The sequence below is a fragment of the Neofelis nebulosa genome, chromosome 6 (genome assembly GCF_028018385.1).
Source record: "Neofelis nebulosa isolate mNeoNeb1 chromosome 6, mNeoNeb1.pri, whole genome shotgun sequence".
Lineage (NCBI taxonomy): Eukaryota > Metazoa > Chordata > Mammalia > Carnivora > Felidae > Neofelis > Neofelis nebulosa.
Window position 1 is genome coordinate 104,272,773 of NC_080787.1, and position 12,003 is coordinate 104,284,775.

The 12,003-nt window shown below is 47.3% G+C and overlaps 1 protein-coding gene across 8 annotated transcripts in view; it reads right to left on the minus strand.

Annotated features, from left to right (window-relative positions):
- FYN (FYN proto-oncogene, Src family tyrosine kinase) overlaps positions 1 to 12,003 on the minus strand; it is a 217,716-nt gene that overhangs the window by 49,893 nt on the left and 155,820 nt on the right. For all 8 annotated transcript variants that reach the window (XM_058734998.1, XM_058734993.1, XM_058734999.1 and 5 more), the window contains 2 exons: positions 9,985 to 10,242; positions 5,971 to 6,067 (listed from right to left, as the gene is read on the minus strand). In XM_058734998.1, coding sequence (XP_058590981.1) covers positions 5,971 to 6,067; positions 9,985 to 10,231 — 344 coding nt within the window. In that variant the 5' untranslated portion in view covers positions 10,232 to 10,242. The remainder of the gene's footprint in view (positions 1 to 5,970; positions 6,068 to 9,984; positions 10,243 to 12,003) is intronic.

The following is a 12,003-nucleotide window of genomic DNA, read 5'->3' on the forward strand; positions in this document are numbered from 1 at the left end:
CAATTTCCATTTCAAAGCCAGCATTAAGTATCTCATTTTGGTGCTGGCACCTAAATAGTTTAGAACAGATTAGAATCCAACTATGGGCTCATTCTAAAGTCATGTATCAGGAATTCATGATTTTCTCTGAATTGACTCCATTAATCTCACAGGGATTTTCAGTTATTCATGAGAAAGATAAAATCCTTTTCTCTTTTTCTAGGCCATCTAGGGTCACTTTTTCCATCAGAGGAGATATGCGGTGACAAGGAAACAATGAATTGTGTAGTAAGCCTCACAGGTTTGCCCAGAGAGGCTGGTACACACTCAAAGCATCTATCAAAAAAATCTTTTGAGCAAATGAGTAATCATCTCTTTTTTTTTTTTTTTTTTGGTTAATGTTTGTTTATTTATTAAGAGAGACAGAATGTGAGTCGGGGAGGGGCAGAGGGAGGGAGACAGAATCTGAAGCAGTCTCCAGGCTCTGAGCTGTCAGCACAGAGCCCGATAGGGGCTTAAACTCACGAACCGTGAGATAATGACCTGAGCCAAAGTCAGATGCTCAACTGACTGAGCCACCCAGGTGCCCCTAAGTCATCTTTTTAATACACTAGAAGCTCAATTCACCCATAGATAAATAATACTCTTCTTTTAATTTTTTTTAAAGTTCATTTCGAGAGAGAAAGAGAGTGAGCGTGAGCATAAGTGGGGAAGGGCAGAGAGAGAGGGAGAGACAGAATCCCAAGCAGGCTCCTCACTGTCAGTGCAAAGCCTGACTCGGGACGTGAACTCCTGAACCGTGAGATCATGACCAGAGCTAAGAGTTGGACGCTTAACTGACTGAACACCCAGGAGTCCCGATAAATAATACTCTTTACGAATCATTCACCTTGATTTAGGAAAACAGAATCTTTACTATGCTACTTTTTATTTCTTGAATTATTGTGGGTAATTAACATTATTAAAGCCACACTTAAAAAAAACCAGTTCTTATAGTTCAGATATTTCATTAGAGTTGGTGAGATTTTCTTTAATGTTATCGGGCTCTGGTCTAGAATAACTTGTGAGTTTTTATAACAGCTGCCCCTATTCCTCCAGTTTAAAGAGTTATTAATAGAGCCTGTTGTCAATCCCCAAAATTGCTTATAAGGTTTGTTGGTCCCAAGAGCCTAGAGCCCTGATGCAGCCAGGAAGTGGCATTTGCAAACAGAAGTAAGGCTAGATCTGTTGAGCTCTGGAGCATTGTTTTTTTTTTTTTTTTTAACGTTTATTTATTTTTGAGACAGAGCATGAACGGGGGAGGGGCAGAGAGAGAGGGAGACACAGAACTGGAAGCAGGCTCCAGGCTCTGAGCCATCAGCCCAGAGCCCGATGCGGGGCTCGAACTCACGGACCGCAAGACCACCTGAGCTGAAGTCAGACGCTTAACTCACTGAGCCACCCAGGCGCCCGGGAGCATTTCTATTATAAATGCTGTATTCTTGGGACGCCTGGGTGGCGCAGTTGGTTAAGCGTCCGACTTCAGCCAGGTCATGATCTCGCAGTCTGTGAGTTCGAGCCCCGCGTCAGGCTCTGGGCTGATGGCTCGGAGCCTGGAGCCTGTTTCCGATTCTGTGTCTCCCTCTCTCTCTGCCCCTCCCCTGTTCATGCTCTGTCTCTCTCTGTCCCAAAAATAAATAAAAAACGTTGAAAAAAAAATTAAAAAAAAAATAAATGCTGTATTCTTTCTAAATTTGGTTACTGCCATCTTACTGTCAGAGAGCATATCCATAACAATTTTATCACATGCTTTGATAGGGCTCTAAACCAGGATTTCTCCTTACCAAGATGAAAAGAAAGTAGTCACTACCCTAGGCACTATTCCAGTCTGTGTAACATGTTTATTATATTTTAAAGAGTCACTGTTTCTAGCTGGTAAATCACTAGTTGTGAAATGTGAAAATGGGGTATAAAATAGAAGAATTTAAACATTTTGGAAAATGGGTTCAAGTTTAACCATGTCCAAATACACTACACTGAGCACCTATAACAGGTCAGTGAAGAACCCTTGCTCCCACGCCAGGCAGCAGCGCCGCATTCATGTGCACACGCGCATTCATGCACTCGAGGCCCCGGCTCTGGGCAGCAGCGCCGCCGGCTCTGTGCACACACACACACACACGCGCGCGCGCGTTCATGCACTCGAGGCCCCCACGCCAGGCAGCAGCGCCGCCGGCTCTGTGCACACACACACACACACGCGCGCGCGCGCGTTCATGCACTCGAGGCCCCCACGCCAGGCAGCAGCGCCGCCGGCTCTGTGCACACACACACACACACACACACACACACACACACACGCGCGCGCGCGCGCGCGTTCATGCACTCGAGGCCCCCACGCCAGGCAGCAGCGCCGCCGGCTCTGTGCACACGCGCGTTCATGCACTCGAGGCCCCGATGCTGGGCAGCAGCGCCGCCGGCTCTGTGCACACGCACACGCGCATTCATGCACTCAAGGCCCGACGCTGGGCAGCAGCGCCGCCGGCTCTGTGCACACGCGCGTTCATGCACTCGAGGCCCCCACGCTGGGCAGCAGCGCCGCCGGCTCTGTGCACATGCGCGCTCATGCACTCGAGGCCCCGACGCTGGGCAGCAGCTCCGCTGGCTATATGCACACGCGCGTTCATGCACTCGAGGCCCCCACGCTGGGCAGCAGCGCCGCCGGCTCTGTGCACATGCGCGTTCATGCACTCGAGGCCCCGACGCTGGGCAGCAGCTCCGCCGGCTATATGCACATGCGCGTTCATGCACTCGAGGCCCCCACGCTGGGCAGCAGCGCCGCCGGCTCTGTGCACATGCACACGCCCGTTCATGCACTTGAAAACCCAAAGACCATTCCTGCCGTCTCCCGTTTCTGCCCCCTGACAGGGGAAGGAGTGGGAGGGCACACACGCTAGGTGTGGCAGCTGCCCCAGGGAGAAAGGGGTGCCATCCCCCTCCTCTCTCAGCGGACGACAGCCAAAGGCTGGGAGAGGCTGGCGGAGGGGGAAGGAGACGCAAGCCATCTGGTTCTGTATTATTGCTTTGTTTGTCCTTCATGATTTCCCCTTCCCGGTTATTACCCTTGACTTCAAGATATTGCATTTGTTATAAGAACCTTATCTTTTCCCCCATAACCTTGAAAAAGGGCATTTAAATGGCATGTAGGTTGAGGAATTCCACCGGCAAGAAGGAAGAACATTAAAGGGAAAAAAAAAATCTTTGCAATACTTTCTTCTAAGAAAACAGGGCCAGAGGCTCGAACGCATAAACACTAAAGGCCATGCATGCAAATCGTAAAATACTGATTGAGATAGATTGGATTTTCTTGGAATGTTTCTCCAAAATTTTAACTGAATGCCCCTGTAGATCCTATCCAGGTTAACAAAGGAAGAAACCATGAATGTGACTTTGGCAAGGACCGGCTGTGCAAATGGCCTATGTATCTGATGCACAGATCCCCTTGCAGTGTGGAGAAAACCTGCAGAGGAAGAGCTGTGCGTGGTCCTGCCTACTCCTCCTTAGTTCTCACCTTTTACAGGTTGGTTAACAGTTCTGGCCAACTTCGGGACTGAGGGAACATTACACAGAATGGGGACGGGAAGTGGTGGGTATTTCAGAATTCACACTAAGTAGACTCTGACAAGAAGGCTTCATCTGAGAATCCAACTAGCAATGAGGAATCCTCCTATAAATCGGAAGAGATCAAAGCCAAATTCCCTTCTCCCCACCTCGCAGCCAGCCTTCCCAACGTTCACGTATCTTGAAAGGTTCGGTCCCCTCTGAGCGGCGTCTCTGGGCCTTTCCACGACCAAACCTGACACTGTACTCAGGATGCCATCCCCACATGTCACCCCTGGCTCAGCCGCCTGCTCGCTCCGCTGTGCACCTGGGCAACTCCCGGACTTGAGCCCCCCGGCTCCTCGTGTGTCAAACGAGGACCGTGAGACACAGCTCAGACAACTGCTCATGGCTGGCACACAGGAGCCTTCAACAGATGGCAACTGTGTGCTATTTAAAAAAATTCCTGTGGCTATGAGGGGGGCGGGGCTTGCAGGGGGCAGGTAATGTTCTTCTTGAATTGGGCGGTGGCTGCATAGGCACATACAGTTTGCGAAAATACAGCAAACTATACGCTTTTAAAACACTGTGGTAAAACATGCATAGCAAAATTTACCATTTCCGCCATTTTTAAGTGTGAAATTGAGCAGCACCAAGGACATTCACATTGTTGCGTGACCACTACCACACACACTTCCACTATGTGGAATTTTCTGCATGTATTGGAATAGTTTAAAAAAACAAAAACCTACCCACACCCATTAATGATGACAATACAAATGATAATTAAAAGAAACCCCAACAACCCGTGGCTACTATATAGACCCTGTCTTCTCATGTCCGGAAGAGTTACCGGGCCCCCAGTGGGAAGGACCCAGCTCCTGCCCTTCTTGAAGGGTGGCGAATTCTGAGAGTTGGGGCAGTTTTGACGCCTGAGGGAATTTCCTGTTACAAGGACCGCTTCTCTCTTCTGGGACATGGATGCACTGGCCCACCTCCCGCTCCTTTCGCTTGAACTCTCAGGAAAGACAAAGAGCCAGGCATGCTGATCCTTCTGCAGTCACAGTTTGCTCAGGGGACAGAGTCCAGAGCATGTGGCCCTGGCGACACAGGAGAACGTGCTGGTGGGCCCTCATCCCTGGAGTGGCGATCTTCCCCAGTCACTTGGGAGCACTCACAAGGAAAACTTGAGGTACAGTGACTTGCTGAGGCACGCTACCTTTTTCTCCTTCTCCTATCTATCTATCTATCTATCTATCTATCTATTTATTTTAAAGTAAACTCTATGCCCAATGTGGGGCTTGAACTCACCACCCCAAGATCGAGTCGCACGCTCTACTGACTGTGCCAGCCAGGCACCCCCACCACCACACCACCATTTTCTTTGAAGCCTGAAGTTTTCTGGCAGGCACACTGCCTTAACCTAATAGAGGCAATATTGAAAAACTACAGGGAAAGGGAGCCTGGGTGGCTCAGTCGGTTAAGCGTCTGACTTCGGCTCAGGTCATGATCTCACAGTTTGTGGGTTTGAGCCCTGTGTCGGGCTCTGTGCTGACAGCTCAGAGCCTGGAGCCTGCTCCAGATTCTGTCTCCCTCTCTCTCTGTCCCTCCCCTCACTCAAAATAAACATTAAACATAAAAAGTACAGGGAAATATGTTTCCCTATATATGATGCCACATAGACCTACAGTTACTCTTCTTAGTGGAAGTATTAAACGTAGAATTTGAAAAGTGAGTGACTCTTCCTCTTGACATTTCCCCACTGTCTGTTTAACTATTGCTCTTACTGGTCACATTTAAAATGCACACATTGCAGCCATTCACAAGTGGGCGAAATAGCTTCTCCTTCCCATCTCACAAAGATTTCAGTCACTCGCAAATTTTCACTATGGGGAGACGCCTCCACAGGCTTCTCCAATCGGAGCATTTAGCAGTTTTGAAAACAGAAGGGACTTGTTGCCAGCCGTGAGTGAGGGCTCGGCTAGTGCAACTTGTAAGATGCAAAAAAAAAAAAAAAAAAACCCAAAAACCAAAAACCAAAAAACCCTCAAGGCAGAGAGAGGGTAATGCGAACGGCCAGCCAAGCTTTGTGCGAATGGCCAGCCAAGCTTTGTGCCAATCATGTGAGGATGCAGCTCTGTAGAGGGCGATACTGGATCTTGGCCAACCTTGAAACCCCAAACACCAACTCTGCTACTACGGTATCCTCCAAAAAGCTCCTTGGACCCCAGAGCCATAAAATACTGTCCTGGTTTGTCTACCCTTCGTTTCTTAAGTTACATTGCCACAAATCAATGAATTTAGCAAGTGCTCTTTTAGCATTTCGGGTACTGAAAAGGCACAGACTGGTAACACAAGTATTCCTTCCCAACTGAAAGACACGCATATTTCCCCTTCCCTCTCCAAACTTACGAGCTGTTCAATATTTGGAATTTTTCTCCTTTGTGAAAACTCAGGTCATCTTCCGTCCGTGCTTCATAGTCATAAAGGGCTACAAACAGGGTCACTCCTGACAACACGAAATCAAAAGGGGAGAGATTATTACACAAGGGGAAAGTAATTCCAAGAAATTAAATCTTCACTGAAGTCTCATTCTCAAAACCTACATCTAATCGGCACTGATAACAGGATGCGGTGATGTAATTCATGTGTGAAACCAGAGTTGCGGGCTGAATGTATGCCTTGGTCTTTGTAGGGGAAGCATTACTCAATCCGACTAAAACCTAGAGTTGAAGGTGCACTTTTCTCTATGCGCCTCTGAATGAGTCCTCAGGAAAAGACACACATTAATGTCATGTCCACGGCGAAGGGGCAGCAGGGGTGGTATGGTTCACATTTGCAGAGGTCTGCAGCAGTTCCAGACACCTTTTATCTGACACAAATTCTCCTCCTCTCAGGAGCCCAGGAACAGATCACTCTTTTCCCATGGTGTAACAGTAATATAGAATGAGATAGGAAACTCCTTCCTCAGCCTGGGATTAAGAAGACCCTCTCCAGAAATGTTCACCCCAGTTAGAGGATGTCTTCTTGCTCTTGGTATCTGCTATTGCTCTGGGGACTCCCTCTCTCCTATCACAAATTTGCCTATCCTTGCATTGACCTATAATACTTACCCTTCCTCATGCCCGCCCTAGGTCTTCTCATCTGGTGGACTCCCCACAGAGGCCTTTTCTGCTTTGCAGAAGTCTGCTATCAATAGTAAGAAATGGCCAGCATCCCATTTGGCCTAGGACCTCCTTCACATAGTAAGCAGAATTCTAAGATAGCATCCTCAGTGATTCCCGCCTCCTGGTATTCATGGCCTTGTGTCATCCCCCTGCCTTGAGTGCGGAAGAACCTAGTGACTTGCTTCTAACCGAGGGAACATGGCAAAGGTGATGGGACGTCCCACAGGTGATTAGGCTTCCAAAGATTGTGACTTCTGTCTTCTAGCCACTCTCTGAACTGCCATTTTGGCTTGAGCACTTTGATGAAGCAAGCTGCCATGTCGGAGAGGCACACACGACAAAGAACTGAGGGTGGCCTCTGGCCAACAGCCAACGAGGAACTGAGTCCTGCCAACACCACATGAGCTTGGCAGCAGATCCTTCTTAGTTGGACTGTGAGATGACTAAAGCCCAGCCAACACACCTTGATCGCAGCTGGTGAGAGATTCTGAAATAGAGGACCCAGTTAAGTCATTCCTGGATTTCTGACCCACAGGAATTGTGAGACCGTAAATATGTATTGTTTTAAAGCTGCTAAGTTTGTGGTAATATGCAGCAATCGTTAACTAATACATCCCATTTCTCTGTTCTTTGGTCTCTTACTTTGCTGTCCACACACTTCAAAGTACCTGATATGGTCTAAAGAATGCACAACATGGATTCCATTCTTCACCAAGCTGCCATTTTGCTGTGTCCGTAGTTCCAAGGGAACAGATGTGCCTGTGGGACCACTCAAAAACCAGAGAAGGAGGTGGGGGCTTGTCTTTCCACCTCATCCCAGGTGGGGTTTCCCAGGAGAACTGGTATTCAGAAGGTCTGACCATGCACAGCAGCAGGGCTCGTTTGGCAACTTTAGATTTCTTTGAAAGGTTGGAAGAGACGACTGGCTTAAAACAAAGAAGTGGAAGCCTGTAGGTCATGCCTGTTCTCACTGAACACTCCGTTAACAGATTCCTTTTGTTACATAATTTGAAAACAAACCCAAGCTCCATTGTGTGGAAGACAAGGCACATGAGGATGGATACTTCCATTCTCCCTCTCTCTCCCTGCATCAGCCTGCAAATTCTCACTGGGACTTTCATCTTCTAAGGGTGGAGCGGAGAGTCAAAGGAGGTCACCGGGGCACACAGACATTAAAGCACTAAAAGCAGTGGTGGAGAGACAGACCTGCACATGTAAGAAAGCCAAATAATACAAGGTGGTGGGGTGGGGTGGTGGGAAGCCGGGTGGCTCAGTTAGGTTGAGTGTCCGACTCTTGATTTTGGCTCAGGTCATGATCTCATAGTTCATGAGTTCGAGCCCCAGAGCCCCATGTTGGGCTCCTGGCTGATAGTGCGGAGCCTGCTTGGGATTCTGTCCCTTCCTCCTTCTGCTCCTCCCCTCTCTCAAAATAAGTAAATAAACTAAAAAAAAAAATAATACAAGGCAGAAAAATCTACCAACATTTGGGAGTGCCATGTTTGAACTTAGAAATTTTATAAGGTGGTCTGTTATATATATTGTCCCTGACGATAGTATAGACTCCCATGTTTAATGCCAAGTATCCCCTCCAGTGACTTGACGAATGATACCTGCAGGCACACGGATTCGTACCCAGCATTCATGAATGAACAAGGTCAATGTCTGCGTCAGTAGAATTCAGTCTGGTTGGCAAAGAACTCAGCAGGCACAGGAAGTGTGTGTTGGTGCATTTTTGGCCCCCCCCCCCTTTTTTTTTGCTCCTGAATCCTCAGAGACAGACTTCCATAGAATGCCTCTTTCCTTCCTCCCTTCTTTCCAGGTACCTTCTGGGAAGGTAGGAAGGATGGGTGAGTGTGCTAACATTGATTCACTCATGCAAAGCCTACCTTAAAAGAAAGCTGGATCCCTTACAACACAATGATATAATGCCCAAGGCTCTGGGTCAGGTCCCCTGGATATAACTACACTGCCTTGTTGCATGCAGAGGAAAAAAAAAATCCCTGCTAATGCCTCAGTAGTGCCAACTCCCCAGGTAAAAAGGCACAGTGGGTCCTTATGTAAGACATCGCTTCCCAAATAAGCCAAAAGCATAATGGTTGATGTATATCTCCTTAAACTTTTGCAATAAACAGAACAATTTTAGAATAATGTCTAATATCTGGTTACCATGATTCACATGCTGGGAGAAGATTTGGAAGGCTAAGGATGCATGAGATAACTTACAAATATTTTGCAAAACATATGTCTGAGAATGTATGCCAGACATTTTACAAAGTATTAGCTAAGTCAGCAAATGTACATGGCAGTAAAACAGAGTCTTGTGGTGGGAAAGAGAAGGAAACTTAAAAAAAAAATGAAAAGGATCTCTTAAGGATACATAAGATTTTATTAAAAATTTTTTTTTTTTTTAGTTTGAGAGAGAGAGAGAGAGAGAGAGAGAGCACGCAAGCAGGGGAGGGGGCAGAGACAGAGAGACAGAGAGAGAATTTCAAGCACAGAGCCTGATGCAGGGCTCGATGCCACGACCCTGGGATCATGACCTGAGCCAAAATCAAGAGTTGGACGCTCAACTGACTGAGCCACCCAGGAGCCCCAAGATTTGGCGCCCCAAGATACATGATACAGTTGAGGGTTGGTAAACTCAGTCATATGGAAGGTGGTGGGAAGGTCAGAAAGAATTAACGAAGATGAATGGCCAAAAACTAATGCTGCCAAATGTTCCCACTAGCTGGGAGGTGACAGGCAGGCTGACGATCAGGAAGATGAGGGAGAAGGTTCTACCCATGCAAAGTGGCTCCTAACTGGGCTTTGGGAGGAAGGAGTGCATTGATATCTGGAGAACTCAAAATACACACTCAGATCTAGTCCTGGAGCTTCTGATTCAAAAGATCTTGGCTGGGACTCAGTATTTTGAAAAGCTGCTCGTCATTCCGAGTCAGCCAGCCAAGCTTGAGACCACTGGTTGGCAGACAGTACCTCAGTGGAAGCTGTACCTCCTAACCCATGCAGGATCTGCACAGAGCAGCACCTTGGGGGTCACCTCACACCACTGTGGCCAGCATTTTCATTTGTCCATCAAGCCTTATGTTCTTTGTGTGTTTTTTGTTTTCGTTTTTTTTTTCCTGTTTTCCAGCCCCTCATCTGGCAGCAGGTGGGTGGAGTATGATGAAAAACTTAACGCTAAGTCCTTAGTCAAAGGGAGCTGACGGGAACACAGATGTTCAATTGTCAAAAGAATTAAGAACAGCTCGATTCTTACCCGTTCCTCCCCTGGTACGCAAGGTCCCAGTGTGAGATGAAGAGTTCACGCCCCCAAAGACAGTGAGTCCTTGGCCCCCGGCTGCATGGAAGTTGTTGTAGTTGGGGATGGAGGTCACACCGAAGCTGGGGTAGTGCTGAGGAGTGGGGTCTGTGCCATAGCGGTACCCGGAGCTCTGGTTCAGGCTGCCATCCCTCTCCTCCGTCAGTTTTGTTGCTTCTTTATCCTTACATTGCACACAGCCCATTATCTAAATTCCTGCCGGAAACAAAAACGAGGCATGTGAACTTGGATGCTCCTTAGTTGCTGGGTGGTTGCATTAAAGAGGAATCATTTATAAGGTTCATCCCTGGATGCTTCAGGCCTGTAAGGGACAAGAAGAAAAGCAGCAGCTAGACTTTATGGTTAGAAGCAATCTCGGTGCCCCTGACAACCACATTTGTTCCCCATGTGCTCTGGGTGATGGGATCCACCCAGAGTATGGTCACGAGGCAGCAACTCCCTCAAATGAGGTCTACACCCCTTAAAATTCTGTAACACTACATACCTGCCTAAAGATAATCTAATACTACTTCTTATGCTTTTCTTTAGTCACCTAAAAGAATAATGTACACTCTATAAAGTGAGCTTGTGCGGTATTAGAATGAAAACCTATATCATGGCCCAAAAAAAAAATCTAAGGAAGAACGGGGAGGAGTGCTGGGAGAGCCAGAACACAGCTCCTACAATAGCTCATCATACCTCTTCCCTCACGGGTACCCATTCTTGAGACACACACATGGTAAATTTTAAGCAGGAAGAGTGATATGTATCAAAATTAGGAAATAGTTGCCGGATGAAAAAGAAAATTGGCAGTAACTAGGAGGTCCGAGTATATTTGCAGGATGTCATCATAGCCTACAGTAACAAAATCATTTACAGCTGCTAATTAACTTTTCCAATTTCCATTAGCTTTTGACATCTTTCAAATATTAAAAAAAATCAATCCCATGTTTGAGAGTTAGTGGTAGATTAAAAACCCAAGTTGCTGTTATCCCACACTCCTCCAAATCTACTTCTCCTGTGCTCATCTCAGACACACACCACCAGTGACTGACTTGCTCAAGTCAGAATCCTGAGAAGCGACTTGATTTGTTTCCTTTTTACTTCTTACTCTCCCTGTCTCATGCCCTACTATCTAAACATGCCAAACTTCTCAGTTCCTTAAAGGTTCCATTTCTTCTGCTCTCCTTCAGGCCTTGGAACATGGCCTTGAACATTCTTTCCTGATGTGCAACACGTCCTTCATGTTCCAGGTGAGACCGCTTCCTCTGCAAAGCCTTCTCTGACCCCCGTACCCACCCTCCACATCTGGGGTGATGCTCTTCCTAAGTGCTTCCACGGCATCCTGATTTCCCCCATCATGGCATCTCTTGCGCCATATTGGAACATGGTCTGTCCACCTGTCTCGTTACCCAGTGGACTGTGGGTTCCACCAAAGCAGGGCCCTGTCCATTTTTGTCATAGCTATAATGCAGTGCCTGACACGTGGTAGGTCTTCAATAAACAGCAATCAAATGAGTGAAGATTCTCCAGTCCAGTATGTTTCTCTTTCACCCTTTCTCTCTGCATCAAGACCAACCCTTCTCTCAGTGGCCTACACTAGCACTTGACCCTGCAGTTCTGAATCTATTGGCATGTGTGACAAGTAAGGAGGATTCAGAAATACAAGGTTAAGTTGGTTGAATGGTCCTACTTTGGACTATAACACCCTGTCAAGTTGATGGGGGTAAGTAGAACATGCAATGGATGGCCCTGCCACAACTCTGCAAAGTGGCCCATATGAAACCAAAGGCTCAAATAAGAAACACATTGGCATCATGTATAATTACACGTGTTCACTGGGGAGGGCAAAGCTAGTACAGGAATGGAAGGGACTTGAAGTAGTGGAGGAGAATGAAAGAGCCAGTTTTTCTTAGTATCTTGCAATCCAAAGTGGGGAGTGCCACATCAGATATAGACTCATGGGAGGGGCGTGGG